A 17,743-nucleotide genomic window follows, 5' to 3' on the forward strand; every position below is an offset into this window, starting at 1 on the left:
AAGACTGTTATGCAAAACTGACAACATAAACTTGAAGATCATATAAGCATGACTAAAATAAACCCCACAAAGTGTCAGACAGTCTTCATATATCTGTCATAGCCTAAGAATGAATAGTCCACTAAACACACAACATGTTTTGAAATAAATCTCATTGCTGTTACATTAACTAGCACCTCTAGATAAATCTCTAAGAAGGCTAGATAAATCTCTAAGAAAGCTAGATAAATCTCTAGGAAGATGATGTGCCATATAGTAAATGTGGGAAAATGCAGAAACATGGAACTTCAAACAACATATACATATATATACACACACACATACTATTGAGCATTTATTAATTATTGATATCCAAGCAAGGCTTAAAAACAAACATTTTAAATGAATTTGTGAAAACATAAAAAAAAATACCACACGTTCTCAGAGACCCTTCCTTGAAAACTATGATCACAGACTGCCTGATATAAATAAGCAATGGACCACATAGATGATGGGGATCCCATTCTATACATTGCACAGAAAAATACCTTTCACCAAGTGGAAATGCATTAGAATACGAACAGCCACCACAGAAGGAATATCAGAACAACCTCATAAACTTCTGTGAATGGATTTGCTACACATACAGCAAATTCAACACCTACTCCGATGTTCAAAATTCAGACCACAATCACAAATGGTGTTCTGCTCCATTACATTTAAGGGAACATGGTAAATAATTTACTTCCTCCAAGGCTATGATAAAAACAGATACAAAAAAGGTTCTTTTCTTGAAAATGGATACATTTATTATGTACAAAGTAATCAACTCCTTTGTACAAATAGGGTTGCTCTCCTATGAATTCTTTTCTACTTCCTGACATCACGATACTAGAGACATGGCTTTGCAGTTAAGACAAGTTCATTCCCAGGACCTAGGTAAGGTTTTTGACAACTTTCTAGAATTCCTGGTATGAGAAGATCTGGTCTCAGAAAGACCAGACGATAAGGTCTGGTCTTCATGGAAACTAGAAAGGACAGGCACATCAAAAACACAAAGACAAACTGTTATCACATAATGGAAATTAAAACTAATTCTTAAATATGTTTACTCATGAATGTTTTACTTATATAAGCATTCATTACTGAACTCAGGTGTTGAGGCAACTACAGGCTTATCTATAAATGTTTTCTTCATCATGAATTCTTTCATGTAACAGAAATCAAACACGTACATTTGAAGTCAGAGAAATGAATCCTTCTCAGTTGGTGGTATCATTTGGGAATGTTTATGAAATGTATCCCTGCTGGAGAAAGTATGTTACCACATAGGTTACATTAATAAGGTTTCTCTCGAGTGTGAGCTCTTTTATGTATTAGGAGATGACTGTTACATGCAAAGCCTTTCCACATTGCTTACATTCATATAGTTTCTCTCCAGTATGTCTTTTTTATGTCATGGGAGATTACTATTATGTCAAAATGCTCTATCACATTGGTTACATTTGTAATGTTTCTCTCCAGTGTGCATTCTTCTATGTAGATGGAGATTATTATGGCATGAAAAGTTTTTCACACGTTGGTTACATTTATAGGGTTTCACTCCAATAAGTGTTCTTGTTCAAGATGACTCTTACATGAAAAGACTTTATTATGAGACTGTTGTAAAAAGGTGATTCCACACGGCTTACATTCATAAGGTTTTTCTCCAGGATGTGTTCTTTTTGTCTTCAGAGACTACTCTGAAATGCATAGACTTTATAGACTACTCTGAAATGCATAGACTTTATCACTTTGGGTACATTCATAAGATTTCTCTCCAGTGTGAATTTTTTTATGTACTACCAGATGACTGTTCTGTGCAAAGGCTTTACGACATTCATTGCATTCATAAGGTTTCTCTCCAGTGTGAGTTCTTTTATGTCTTAGGAGAACACTGTTATATGCAAAGGCTTTACCACATTGGTTACATTCATAAGGTTTCTCTCCAGTGTGAGTTCTTTTATGTCTTAGGAGAACACTGTTACATGCAAAGGCTTTACTACATTCGTTGCATTCATAAGGTTTCTCTCCCGTGTGAGTTCGTTTATGTATTTGGAGACTACTGTTCTGTGCAAATGCTTTATCACATTGGTTACATTCATAGGGTTTTTCTCCAGTGTGAGTTCTGTTATGTACTAGGAGAGTATACCTCTGTGCAAAGGTTTTACCACATTGGATACATTCATAAGGTTTTTCTCCAGTGTGAGTTCCTTTATGTCTTATGAAATCACTGTTACATGCAAAGGCTTTACCACATTGGTTACATTCATAGGGTTTTTCTTCAGTGTGATTTCTTTTATGTCTTAAGAGATTACTGTTACATGCAAAGGCTTTATCACATTGGTTACATTCATAACGTTTTTCTCCTGTGTGAGTTCTTTTATGTATTAGGAGTTCAGTGTTAGATGCAAAGGCTTTATCACATTGGTTACAGTCATAAGGTTTTTCTCCAGTGTGAGTTCTTTTATGTCTTAGGAGATGACTGTTCTGCGAAAAGGCTTTACCACATTGGTTACATTGATAACGTTTCTCTCCTGTGTGAACTCTTTTATGTATTAGGAGAACGTAGTTGGATGCAAAGGTTTTACCACACTGGTTACATTCATAGGGTTTCTCTCCAGTGTGAATTCTTTTATGTAGTAGGAGCTTTTGTTTAGATGAAAAGGCTTTAACACACTGGTTACATTTATAAGGTTTTTCACCAGTGTGAGTTCTGTTATGTACTAGGAGAATATACCTGTTTGCAAAGGCTTTACCACACTGGTTACATTCATAGGGTTTCTCTCCCGTGTGAGTTCTGTTATGTAATAGGAGTGTACACCTCTGTGCAAAGGCTTTACCACATTGGTTACATTCATAAGGTTTTTCGCCAGTGTGAGTTCTTTTATGTATTAGGAGACCATTGTTGTATGCAAAGGCTTTACCACACTGGTTACATTTATAGGGTTTCTCTCCCGTGTGAGTTCTGTTATGTAATAGGCGAGTACTCCTCTGTACAAAGGCTTTACCACATTGGTTACATTCATAAGGTTTTTCTCCAGTGTGAGTTCTTTTATGTATTAGGAGACCATTGTTGTATGCAAAGGCTTTACCACACTGGTTGCATTCATAGGGTTTTTCTCCATTGTGAGTTCTTCTATGTCTTAGGAGATAACCATTATTTGCCAAGGCTTTACCACGTTGGTTACTTTCATAACGTTTCTCCCCAGTGTGAGCTTTTTTATGTATTATAAGAGTACTGTTACCTGCAAAGGCTTTTCCACATTGGTTACATTCATCAGATATCTCTGCTATATGTGTCCTTTTATGTCTTAGGAGATGACTGTTATGTGCAAAAGCGTTACCATATTGGTTTGATTCATAGCGGTCCTCACGAATATGCTTACTTTCATATGTGTGGGGACTCCTGTGATGTGTAAAGACTTCACCATATTGAGTATCTTCAGGGGGTTTGTCTCCACTATGAGTATTTTCATACCTGCAAAGATAATTGATACATATGAAAACTTTACCACATTCATTACACTGATGAATCTAATTGTCCATGTCAATTTTACAATTTGGTGTAAAGATAAATAGGAATTACATCTTAGTTTTCATCATTATTTTCACATTCACGGTTTTCTCCTTCTCTAGGGGGTGTTTTGCATATTTGAAAATACCTGTGATGGTGAAAATATTTGTCACCTTGCTCACATTTATACTATACTTTCTTACTTTATTCTTTAAGGTGTTTTGCCACATATTTGTACAAAACTGCAATACCTCAGAGTTTTAACTCACTGATTGGGTTAATAAATTTCCCTATACTGCACACCATGGTAAATTGGCAAAGTTAACTGTGAGAAACAGAATAATTTATATATTCCTAAAACTACATTTTCTGAAGTGTGATTTTTGTGAAAATTCCTAATGAAGTTGAATAACCAGTTAATTGATGTTGTTGTAATATTATGTGAAAGTGTGTCTGTATTGGAATGCTGATTGCTGAGACAGCAGAAAGCTAAGTGCTGAGCAGATTGCATAATTCTCTTTTTATGGTCCATCACCTGCCCTATATTTTGTAAACATTTGTCCTTCCTTACATTGGAAATAATAAAGAGCTGACAACTGATAGCAGGGCACAAAATGGAGGGCAGAACTTCTGAGTGAGAGAGGTTTGCTGGAAAGAAGAAAGCAAATGACAGGCGATTCACCAGCAGGACAGAGGGGTTAAGAGATAGACATGAAGATGAACAAAGAGGTAGTGCTGCCCATGCAGCAGGACACTGTATTAGGTTTATTTGTGTTAGGGAAAAAGAGGTTTCAGAATCCAACCAGTTAAATTGCCTAAGCTTTAAAATATAAAATAGTCTCTGTGTCATTATTTATACTGCTTCCATCTCTGAATAGTCCATATAAAGCATAATAGGTATCCCCATTTAAATATCTACTCATAATGGGGACTACCATTTATTTTAGTTGTTTTGAGTGGTATATTGTTTCTTTCAATATATCTATGACTTGTATTCATTGTGATATATGATGTCCCTATTAAAAGAAAAATAATAAATGACATGGTTTCACGTTGCATTCACACATTTGATTTTTGTTCATTATAGATATGTGCTACAGGGATTATGGTTTTTCCACAACAACATTCCTGACTCTAAAAATCTGTCCTTCTCACAAAGCTTAGCAACATTATTACAAGTGTATGAGTAACCCCAGCTTTACTATGGACTACTTTAGTATAATGTTTTCTACATACTTTCAGCAACTATTTACTGTGAATACCTTTAGCAATATCTGAGTTGTAGGAAACTAAAGAAATGCAGCTCCACCTCATAGCGCTAACAAGGCTATGATTTAAATGTTGATCTTGCATGAGGTATGGTTTCCTTGCATTCTTAGAGGAGTGCCTTGCAAACACACATCAAATACCTAACATGGAGGTAAATAGTTTAGTAACAAGTTAGTAATCATCAGTAAATATACTTAAATTTACACTGTCCCTTTTCTTTCAAATTTCCAAGACACATTAACATTTTCTCAGAACCATATTCATATCAGCTTACATATGAAAATTACCTTATATGTCTTCTAGAACTCTGACAATGCTTTTCAATATTATGATCTTCCCAACTGTAGCCTAAAATACAATACCAGAAAATGTAGGTTTTATTATTGGAAATAAGGCAAAATTTAGGTCATAATCTATGATCAATCAAAGAACCATTCACTTTAGTCTTCCCCATGGGCAAGTGAAATTACAGAAGTACATCAATAATAAATAAAGAGTTCCTCCCTCATTTTAAAAAGTAAAGATTATTCACTCTCATACCTATAGCAGTGAGATTCCTGTAGGTCTCCAGCATCACATCTTGGTAAAGATTCCTCTGGGAAGGATCCAGCAAAGCCCACTCTTCTCGAGTGAAGTTCACATGCACATCATTGTAGGTCAATGCATTCTAAAATATTCACACATGTGTACAACAGAAAGCATGAAACGGACAAAGTATACTGGAAATGTATACTTCGTTTACAATATTTTCATTGAATTCTGGTGTTTCTTCTACTTATTTTCTGATACACAGGTTCTAATGTAATCATGAAATCTTTTTAGGAGGAAACTGAATAGTGAGGTTCACCTCTCTAATTTCTGCATCCTTTCAGGAGGATATAGCCTTGCAAGAGAAATGCCAATTCACAGACATAGAGAGAGAGAGTAAACACTAACAGTAATGAGCACATATCAGATAAATAGTATGAACAATCCCTAACTAAAATAACAATGGACAAGCTGGGTGTATTTTCTCAAGTCTTTTATTCCAAGAACACTCAGGAGACAGGCCCAGGAGTATTTCATAGAGCTGGATGCTAGCCTGATCTATCCAGTAAGTTCCAGGACAGTCAGGGGTATGTAATAAAAACCTGTATATTCTGTAAAAATTAATCAACCAAATAAAAAACATAGAGACACCTCTGTGAACACTACACCAACAGCTCAGACAATAAGATCAACAATTAACAAAGGGACACATGAAGATGAAAATCACCTGGAAGGTAAACAACTCCATCAATAGAACAAATGATAGCATATGGACTGGGAGAGGACCTTCACCAACCCTATCTCTGACTGAAGGATAATATCTAAAATAAAGAATTGAAGAAATTAGACACCAACAAACCAAATAACCCAATTAAATCATGGCATAAAGAACTAAACAGACAACCCTCAACAGAGGCAGTGCTAATGGCTGAGACCCACTTAAAGATATGTTCGTTGTCCTTAGTCATCAAGGAAATGCAAATCAAAAGGACTCTGCATTTTGAGCTTACATTTGTCAGAATGGCTCAGATCATGAACTCAAGGGATAGCACATGGTGGTGAGGATGTGGAGTAAGGAAAACACACCTTCAGTGCTGGTGAGAATGAAAACTTAAACAACCACTTTGGAAATGCATCTAGACAGTTCTCAAAAACTTTACAACAGTCCAACATCAATACCTATATACCTGAAGAGCTATACTACTCCGGGGAATATACCCAAAAGATGTTCTACCATAACACACGGACACTTGCTCAACTATGTTCATGGCAGATTTATTTGTAACAAAGAGAAACTGGAAAAAAACTAGATGTCTTCTGTTGAAGAATGGATAAATAAAATGTGATACAGTTATACAACCGAATACCAATTAGCTATTAATAACAAAGACTTCATGCAATCAGCCAGAGAATGGATGGAGCTAGGAAAGATTTTTCTGAGTGAGGTAACCCAGACCCTGAAAGACCCACATGGTACCTACTCACTCATAAGTGGAAATTAACCATAAAGTACAGGATAACCATGGAACAATCCACAGACCCAGAGTGTCAAGGAGAGCAAAGGGAGGATGTAGGAAACTCACTCAGAAGAGAAAATAATATAGGTATCTGAATTAAATGGAGGGAAGGAATAGGGTGGGAGAGGGAGTGAGGAGGATAATGGGGATGGACATCAGCTTTGGGGAAAGTAGAGGCAAGGAAGGAATCAAAAGAGAGAATAGAAATCAGGGTGGGTGAATTTGGAGGTCATGGGAGGCCCCTGGCAGGATACAGGTGTGGCCCTAGATGAGAAACCAGAGCAGCATGGGTTACGGACCATGAAGTTACCAAATGAGAAATATAATATGCTCTGTTAAATCTCAAAATTCAACATGTGGATGAAGATCAATTGAAGAACAGATTTGATATGTACAAATACCTACATTTCAGGTCATCAGCCAGTAATATAAAAACAAAACAAAATTACAAAGCTAGCACTCTAGTTTAAGATTCAGATGAATCTCTATGTCTGAGGCTTCTGATTTACAAACCTACTTACAGGACACACAAGATGGGAGAAATTTTTTCTTCAAAAACAAAACCAACAAAATTAATAATATAAAACAATAGATCAATAGTCCCTTAGAAAATGGAAGCAGTAATTAAAAGTCTGCCAAACACACACACACACACACACACACACACACACACACGCCCTGGGCTAGATGGTTTTAGCATTGACTCATACCCGATTTTCAAACAAAAGTTCATACCAATATTCATCAAAGTATTCCACAAAATACAAACAGAAGGAACATTGCCAAACTCATTGTGATGGCAGTCACCCTGATACACAAACCAAACAAAGTCTCAACAAAGAAAGAAAATTTCAGAGCAATCTCACTCTAGAACATAGAAAAAAACATATTCAATAAAATACTCACAAACCAAATCCAAAAACACATCAAATATATACACGATGAACGAATAGGCATCATCTCAGGGATACCAGGATGGTTCAAAATCCATCAGTGTAATCCACCATATAAAAAAAACAAACAACAAAATCACATGATCATCTCATTAGATGAGAAAAAGCCTTTCACAAAATCCAACACCCCTTCATGTTAACAGACTTAGAGAAATCAGGCATACAAGGAATTGGGCACACATTTAACATAATAAAGGCAGTAAAAGGCAAGCTGAGAGCCAGCATTAAATTATTTGGAGAGAAACTTAAATTCCACTAATATGAGGTACAGGACAAGGATGCCTACCCTCTCCATATCTTTTCAATATACTACTTAAGTCCTAGCCAGAGTAATACCACAACTGAAGATGATCAAAGAGATACAACTTGGAAAGGAAGAAGTCAAAGTATCACTATTCACACATGATATGCTAGTATACATAAAGATCCAAGAAATTCTACCAGAGAATCCCTACAATTGATATATACTTTCGACAAATAGGCTGGGAACACATTTAATGAAAAAGATCATTAGGCCTTCTGCTTACAAATGAAAAATGGGCTGAGAATGGAATTTGGGAAACAACACCCTAAACAGTAGCCACAAACAATATGAAATATTTTGTAGTAACTCTAACCAAATGAAAGACCTCTATGACTAGAATTTCAAGTCTTTAAAAAAAGAAACTGAGGAAGATATCAGAAGATGGAAAGATCTCCCAAAATCATGGGCATGTAGGGTTAACATAGTAAAACAGCATTCTTAACAAATGCAATGTACAGATTCAGTCCATTTCCCACCAACATTCAAACGTAATTCTTTAAAGACCTGGAAAGAGCAAACAAATTTCATATGGAAGTTTGAAGTTTGAAGTTTGAAGTTTTCATATGGAAAAATAAAACACCCTTTTGAGCAGACCAATCCTGTACAACTAGAATAAGGACATAGAAATAAACCCACACTCCTACTGAAACTTTACTTTCACCAAAGACAAAACCATACAATGGGAAAATAACAGCATCTTCAACAAATAGTTGTGGTCTAACTGGATGTCTGCCTGTAGAAAAATGCAAATAGACCCCTTTGTATCCCCTGAAGAAACTCAAGTCCAAGTGGATCAAAGACCTTGACATAAAACTAGAGCCTCTAAATCATTTAGAAGACAAGGTAGAGAAAAGTCTGGAACTCATTAACATAGGAGACAATAGAACAAATCAGCACAGGCTCTGAGATCAACAATTAATAAATGGGATCTCAAGAAACTGAAAAGCTTCTGTAAGTCAAAGGACATTATCAAAAGAAAAAATGGCAGCCAACAGATTGGGAAAATAACAACACCAACCCTACATCAGACAGAGCGGTAAAATCCAAAAAGAAATCAAGAAATTAAACACCAACAAATCAACTAATCCAATTAACAAATGGGGTTCAGAGCTAAACTGAGAATTCACCACAGAGGAATCTCGAATGGCTGAGAAGCACTAAAGGAAATCATCAAAGTCCTTAGTCATCAGAGAAACAGAAATCAAAATGACTCCAGGATTCCATCTTACACTCGAATGGCTAAGATCAAAAACTCAAGTGACAACACACGCTGGTGAGGATGTAGTAAAAAGGGAACGTTCCTCCAACTTCTCTGGAAATCAATAAATCTGGTGCATTCTCAGAAAATTGGGACTAGTTCTACCTCCAGACCCAGCTATACCACTCCAGGGAATATATCCAATAGTTGTTCTCTTATATTATATAACAAGGACATTTGTTCTACTGTGTTCATAGCTGTTTATTCATAACAGCTAGAAACTGGAAATATCCTAGGTGTCCCTCAAATCTAGAAGAATGGATAAAGTACTTCTGGTACATTTACACAATGGAATACTAACAAGTTATTAAAAATAAGAAATAATGGAAACTGCAGGAAAATAGACTGAACTAGAAAAAATCATCCTGAGTGAGGTAACACAGACACAGATAAAAACACATAGTATGTACACATTTATGAGCGGATATTAGACCTATAATACAGGATAACCATATTACAATCCACAGACCCAAAGAAGCTAAATAACAAGGAGGGTCCACAGGAGGGTGCCAGAATATCACTCAGAACAGAAAACAGAATAGACAGCAGAATTGGATGAAGAGAGGGAACTGAGCAGAAATTTTTTTTCTATCTGTGAAGAATAAGAATAATATACTTTTTATTGCATTTGTATTGAGTTTGGGAATAGCTTTCAGTTGAATGGTCATTTTCAAGATTTTATCTTTATCAATCCAGGAACATGGGATGTCTTCCATTTTCCAGTGTCTTTCTTGATTCCTTAAGGTGTTTGAAGTTCTCATTGTAGGTATATTTTTTCTTTCATCTGTTTATTACTAGATATTTTACTTTCCTTCAGACATTTCTGAATATATGTTCAAGATCACCTTTGAATGTTTGATGTTGGTACATACAAAAGTAAATAGATTTGTGTACGCAGATTCTGTATCCTGTCACATAGGTATACTTTTTAATCATTTCAAAATTTTTTGTGATAGAATTTTGGGGAATTTTAATGCATATTATTACATCATCTGCAAAGAGTGATAGTTTGAATTCTAATTTTCCTATTTATATTTCTTTACTGCTTAAACTAACACTTTGAGCAAAATATTGAAAAGGACTGGGGGTGGTGGACATAGATGACAAACTTCTGACCTGAGTAAACTTGCCTGGACCTTTTCTCCATTAGGGATGATTCTGGATGCAGGTTTCTCACCTATAGCTTTTATTATGTTCAGAGGTGTTGCCTCTAGCTTTACAACTTTTGAAACTTTTATGATAAAGGCATGTTGGATTTTTTTCAAAGATTTTTGTTGTTTTTCTGTTTAAAATCTTGAGATGTTCATGTGATTTTTGTTTATACATCATTTATGTGATTTTTATATTTATTGACGTATGTTGTGCCATATCAGGGATAAGAAATTTGTTCAGAGTGGATAATAATTTTGATGTATGTCTATATTCTCTTTACAAGAATTTCATTAGAATTGAGTCTATTTTTATTAATTAATTTTTCAATAAATTAGTTTATTCACTTTGTATCCCCACTATCCCACTCCATCATCCCCTCCCAATCCTACCCTCCCTCGCTTATGTCCTCCCTTTTCCCACCACAAAACGACTAATAGGGGAGGTCTTCCTCCCATCCCTAGCTGACCCTAGCCTATCAGCTCTTGTCATGACTGGCTGCATCGTCTCCTGTGTGGCCTGTTAAAACTACAGTCCCATTAGGGGGAGGTGATCAAAGAGCCAATCACTGAGTTAATGTCAGACAGTCACTATTCCCCTTTCTAGAGAACTAACTTGGAGACTGAGCTGTCATGGGCTACACCTGTGTAGGGGTACTAGGGATTCTAGGTTATCTTCATGCATGGTCCTTGGTTGGAGTAGAAGTCTCAGAAAAGACCCATATGCCAAGGTTTCTTGGATCTGTCATTCTCCTTGTGGAGATGTTGTCCCCTCCAGGTCTTCCTACCTCCCCCTTCTTTTGTAAGATTACCTCCTCTGTGCCCAAAGTTTGGCTGAGTATCAGCACCTGCTTTGATATCCTGTCGGGTATAGTCTTCAGAGGCCCTCTGTGGTAGGGTCCTGTCCTATAGCCTGGTATCTCTCACTTCCAATGTCCATCCCATTTGCCATTCTGAGTGAGGATTGATCATCTAAACCAGGGTCCTCCTTCTTGTTTAGCTTCTTGAGCCGTACACATTTCAGTATGTTTACCATGTATTATATGTCTAAAATCCACTTACAAGTGAGGATATGCCATGTGTTTCTTTCAGTTTCTAGGAAACCTCCCTCAGTCAAGATGAGCATTTCTAAGTCCCACCATTTGCTTGCAAATTTTATAATTTTTATAATACCTGAGCAGTATTCCATTGTGTAAATGTAACACAATTTCTGTGTCCATTCTTTAGTTGAGGGACATCTGGATTGTTTCCATATTCTGACTTTTACAAATAAACCTACTATAAACATGTTTGAACAAATACCCCTGTTGTATTCTTGAGCATGTTTTGGATATATGCCTAGGAGTGCTATAGCTGGATCTTGAATTAAGAGCATTCCTTTTTCTCTGAGAACATGCCAGATTGATATCCAAAGCGGTTGTTCAAGATTACATTCCCGCCAGAAGTGAAGGAGGGTGCCCCTTTTCTCCACATCCTCTCCAGCATGTGCTATCACTTGAGTTATTGATCTTAGCCATTCTAATGGCTATAAGGTGAAATCTCAGGGTTGTTTTGATTTGCATTTCCCTGATGATTAAGGAAGTTGAACATTGCTTTAAGTGTTTCTCTGCCATTCAATATTCCTCTATTGAGAATTCTGTTTAGCTCCATTCTGTTTACTATATTTTTAATTGGATTATTTTTGTTTAATTTCTTGAGTTCTTTATATATTCTGGATTAGCCCTCTGTCAGCTATTGGGTTGGTGAAGATCCTTTCCTAATCTGTAGGCTGTTGTTTAAGTCTGATGACAATGTCTTTTGTTTACAAAAACTTTTCAGTTTCATGAGGTCCCACGTATTAATTGTTGCTCTTAGAGCTTGAGCTGTTGGTGTTCTGTTTAAGAAGTACTCTCTTATGCCAATGAGTTCAAGGCTCTTCCATGTATATGTAGGCTTTTTGTTATTTCTGGTGTTATTGAAGTCTAGTTTTAGGCCATGTGGTCTGATAGGATACAAGGGATTATTTTGATCTTCTTGTATCTCTTGAGGCCTGCTTTGTGCCCGATTATATGGTCAATTTTAGAGAAAGTTTCATGTGGTGCTGAAAAGAAGGTAAAAGAAGGTATACTCTTTTGTGTTTGGGTGAAAAATTCTGTAGACATCTATGAGGTCCATTTGATTTAGGACCTCAGTAATTGTCATTATTTCCCTATTTAGTTTCTGTCTAGATGATCTGTCCCTTGGTGAGAGTAGAGTGTTGAAGTCTCCCAATATTAAAGTGTTGAGATTGATGTGTGGTTTAAGCTTTAATCATATTTCATTTGCAAATGCAGGTGCTCTTGATTTGGGGGCATAGACGTTCAGTGTTGTAATGTCCTACTGGTGGATTGTTCCTTTGATGAGAATGGATTGCCCTTCCTCATCTTTTTTGATTAATTTTGGTTGAAAGTCTATTTTATTAAGGATATTGGCCTATGGTTTTCTTTTTGTGTAGTTTTAATGGGTTTGCAAATGACAGCAATGCTGGATTTCTAGAAAGGGTTTTCACAGGCTCCTTCTGTTTCTTTTCATTTTTTTCTTTTCTTTTCATGATAGTTTAGGAAGGATTATTGTAGCTCCTTTTTGAATGTCTGGTAGAATTGTGGTGTGACTTCATGTTAAGCAGACACACCCAAGTGGAGTAGATGATTAGAAATAATCAAATTCAGAGCTGAAATCAATGTATTAGGTACAAAGAAAACAATTCAAAAAATCAATGAGACTAACAGCTGGTTCTTTGAGAAAATCAACAAGATAGACAAATCCTTAGCCAAACTAAGTAAAAGGCAGAGAAAAACTATCCAAATCAGCAAAATCAGAAATGAAAATGGAACGTAACAACAGACATTGAGGAAATCCAAACAATCATTAGGTCTTAATACAAAAGCCTATATGCCATAAAATTTAAAAAGCTAAATAAAATGGACAATTTTCTTGATAGATTCCATTTACCAAAATTAAATCTAGATCAGATAAATAAATTGAATAGTCCTATATCTCCCAAGGAAATAGAATCAGTCTTCCAAAAAAAGAAAGCTCAGGGCCAGATGGTTTCAGCGCAGAATTCTACCAGACGTTCAAAGAAGAGCTAACCCCAATTCTCTTCAAACGAATTCACAAAATACATACAGAAGGAACATTATCAAACTCATTCTAGGAAGCCAGTCACATTGATACCTAATCCACACAAAGATCCAAGAAAAAAGAGAACTTCAGACCTATCTCTCTTATGAATATTGGTGCAAAAATACTCAATAAAATACTTACAAACCATATCCAAGAACACATTAAAGATATCATCCACCATGTTTAAGAAGTACTCTCTTATGCCAATGAGTTCAAGGCTCTTCCATGTATATGTAGGCTTTTTGTTATTTCTGGTGTTATTGAAGTCTAGTTTTAGGCCATGTGGTCTGATAGGATACAAGGGATTATTTTGATCTTCTTGTATCTCTTGAGGCCTGCTTTGTGCCCGATTATATGGTCAATTTTAGAGAAAGTACAGGCTAGAGCAGTAAGAAAACTAAAGGAGATCAAGTGGATACAAGTCAGAAAGGAAGAGGTCAAAGTATCACTATTCACAGGTGTTATGATAGTATACATGAGTGGACCCACAAATGCTACCAGAGAACTCGTACAGCTGATGAACACCTTCAGCAAAATTGCTGGATATAAAATTAACTCAAAAAAATCCGAAGTCTTCCTGTATACAAAAGACAAGTGGGCTGAGAAAGAAATTGGGGCAACAACAACCTTCCAATATTCACAAATAATATAAAGTACATCAGTTTAACTCTTATCAAGAACGAGAAAGATCTGTATGAAAAAAAAAACTTCAAGTCTCTGAAGAAAGAAATTGAAGAAGATATGAGAAGATGGAGAGATTTTCCATGCTTATGGATCAGTAAGAATAACAGCAAAAATGGTCATCCTACCAAAAGAAATCTAGAGATTAATGCAATTCCCATCAAAATATCAACACTATTCCTTACAGACCTTGAAAGAACAATTCTCAACAACATATTAAAAAAAAGAATAGTTAAAACAACCCAGTATGATAAAGAACTTCTGAAGTTAACTCCATCCCTGATCTAAAGCTATACTATAGAGCAAGAGTAATAATAATGACATAGTACTGGCGGAGAAAAAGCCTTGTGGATCAATGGAATTGAATCAGATATCCAGAAATAAACCCACACACCTACAGACAGGCAGGACTAACGCCAGAAATTTATACACTGAACCCCCACGCTATGTCCTTCTCCCTATCAAGCTACTTAAGACCTCCATCCCCCGGTACTACAGCATAGAATCTCTACTTCCCCGCTCAATAGACTACCATATCAGTGTTCTGTCTGAGAGAAAAATCCTGCTTTTGGAAATGCCCGTCTGCTCTCTTTTAAGTCCATGACACCTGCATCAATCCTGATCTAACAGACACTGCAACATGCACTGAGGAAAGCTGTAAATCATTGGTTCATATTTTAAAAGTTTTCATTCAACTAAGCATTTAAATGCAAAAAAATTAATGGGTAGACTTCTAGATGTATAAAATCTAACAACATTAAATCAAGATGAAATAAATTATTAAAACAGAAACATAACAACCAAGATAGAAATGGTAACTTAAAAATCTCTCAAAAAAAAAAAAAGAGAGAAAAGAAAAGCCTAGGTCTAGAGATTCAGCATGAATTCTACAAGAGTTGCAAATAACTCACTACAATACTCCTCAAAGTATTCCATAGAAGGGACAAGGAAGAAACACTTCCATAATTTTGTTAAGACACCAGCAGTATTATCTTGATTAGAAAAAAATCAACTTCTGAAAATTAATAACACAACCTAATATTGTGTTAACTAATTAATAACTCATGTTATAAACAACTTCTATATAGGTACTCAGTTATTCATACAAGAGACAAACTCACTCACCTAATACATCATGACTGGAAGCCATGATTACAGACTATTTCAATATCAATGTCAAATATTACTGATCCCCATAATACTAAATTATATAGTACACACTCACATTTCATCTTTTATTTACCTATCATTGACTGAATGAAAAGTTCAACTGACTTGCTCAACAATCATCTTGATATCCTACTTAAAGTTCATCTCCAAGATTCGTAAGTGTCAACGAGTCCTAGTTTATATCTTGTTGGTTTAAAACCCACACATTATACTCATCACTAACACACTGAGTTGTGGCCCAAGCTTATGAGTACTGTCTGTGTTCTAAAATTTATTAATGGAACCACAATTTTCGTTTCACATTCATCTTACCTTATTAATACTAAATCATCTGTGAAAGCAATTACTTTTCTGTTACTGCTGGCTTGAGGACAGGGTATTTATTGTCCACAAAAGGATCTTTTTATGGTCTTTTGTCATAAATACAGATTGTATTTTAGGTGAAATGGTTGCTTTGCATATGAGGCCATAGTCTATATCTTATGTCATTGGACATATTCTATGAAATCATAAAAATTTTGGTTCTTGAACTTGCTATATTTTTACACTATGTATAATTGTATCTTACAGAATTTCATCTCACACTAGGAAATCATTTGTTGAAAAACATTCAAATTTAATGTCTTCAAATGAGTGCTTTCTGTCCCCAAATCATGTAATATATACTCATACACTTTGACAGAACCTATTTCCATTTTAATTTGTACTTGCAAATATAAGATGAAAATGTTTTATAGGTTTGAGGATAGTAATTACTTAACAATAATATAAGATCCTGATGCTTCGCTTGCTTATGAGTGAGGCTTACCTGACATGGAAGAAGCCAGTCCATGTTTCTGTCTTCTTTAGGTCCCATTTCAATTTTGCTCAGCAGCATTTTATGAAGGGCATGGGACACTGCATACACTGCATTCCATATGGAATAGCTGGGCTCAGAAACGGTCACCACATCATTTTCTTCTGGTTTAATCTCTATAGAAATTGGGTATGTGTCATGATTTTCATATAGCACAGCAGGAGATGAGCAATCAAACCTGTCAATCCAGAATTTATGGAAGTAAAAATCTCCTGGGTACTGGGAGGCTGTAGAAGACTAGAGATAGTTCATTAAGCCAGGGATAGCTCTTCTCTTCGAATATGAGAAGCCTCCTCTGAAAAAGTTCATCAAGTCATTCCTATTTGATAGGGACTCAAAATAAACTGTATTGGTTTGCCATGTTCTACACCTTCCTTCTGGTTGAAAAAAATTTATTTACCATGTGGAAAAAACTTCAGTTACTTATGTGAGTACAGAATACCTGCACTTTTACCTGTGTATGTTGGTTCAAATTCAGGAAATCAACACCAAATAGTACCCAAGTTTTAATTAGCTGTTGTTTTTCTGCAAAACCACACAGATTTCTTTCGTTCTTTCCTTCCTTTTCTTTCTTCTCTCTCTCCTTCCTTCCCTCTTCTTCCTCCTCCATCTCTTACTTTTTCTCTTTGCCCATATGTATATGCCTTTAGAACAGCAGAGGTAGCCAGATCCTTCTGTACTGAGTCCCCAGCACCCTAACAACTAAGCCCAGTGCACCTACCTACTCAACCCCCAGCCCCCTAAACATTATTTATAGGATCCTCCCTGCTCGTGCACCCGCAGGCCAGCAGAGGGCGCCAGAACAACCAATACAAGGTCGTGCACAGCCTCACCCAGGACGGGGTGCACCCATCTCCCCCAGGAAGCATGCAGGAATGGTGGGAGCAGAGGACTGTGCCTCCTCTCTTCCCGCCATCCCCTGCCTGCAGTTCTGCACGAGCCTCTCGGGGACTCCAGGCGGATGGATGGAAGGCGAGGAGTGGACAGAGGAGGGAAGCGGGGAACCCCAAAATCCCTCCTTCTCCCCTTCCTCCCCGCCCCCACCCCACGTGTGAGCAGGACTATGAATTCATAACTGCTTGAGATAAGAAGATTGCTGACCTGGGAAAACCGTTCCGGGTAGCAGCGCGTCTATAGCGGAAGTCCCGCCCCTTATGACTTCGCTTCCAGATCCGCCCCGCAGAGAGCAGAGACTTCCGGGCTCGGAGGCACCGAGGCCACCCTACCATCTCCCTGGCCTGGGCTGTAAACACAAACCCTCTACTCACAGACAGACCTTTATCCCTTCGTTTCTCACTTCGGAGCTCTTGCTGGTCACGGAAGTCCCAACGGTCCAAGATACATCGCCTCAGAGACCCACCAGCCTGAGAACTACAAACA

The 17,743-nt window shown here is 36.7% G+C and overlaps 1 protein-coding gene across 1 annotated transcript; it reads right to left on the reverse strand.

The window, feature by feature from the left end:
* Window positions 1-321: 321 nt before the first annotated feature.
* Window positions 322-17,736, reverse strand: LOC132651340 (zinc finger protein 431-like). Its single transcript, XM_060376560.1, has 5 exons — window positions 17,465-17,736; window positions 16,316-16,479; window positions 5,345-5,471; window positions 5,092-5,152; window positions 322-3,499 (listed from the first exon to the last, which is right to left on the reverse strand). Exons 2-5 carry the CDS (start codon window positions 16,382-16,384, stop codon window positions 1,738-1,740), a joined length of 2,019 nt encoding a protein of 672 aa, XP_060232543.1. The 5' UTR covers window positions 16,385-16,479; window positions 17,465-17,736; the 3' UTR covers window positions 322-1,737.
* Between the last annotated feature and the right edge of the window lie 7 nt (window positions 17,737-17,743).

This window comes from Meriones unguiculatus (assembly GCF_030254825.1).
Source record: "Meriones unguiculatus strain TT.TT164.6M chromosome 13 unlocalized genomic scaffold, Bangor_MerUng_6.1 Chr13_unordered_Scaffold_47, whole genome shotgun sequence".
NCBI classification, from domain to species: domain Eukaryota; kingdom Metazoa; phylum Chordata; class Mammalia; order Rodentia; family Muridae; genus Meriones; species Meriones unguiculatus.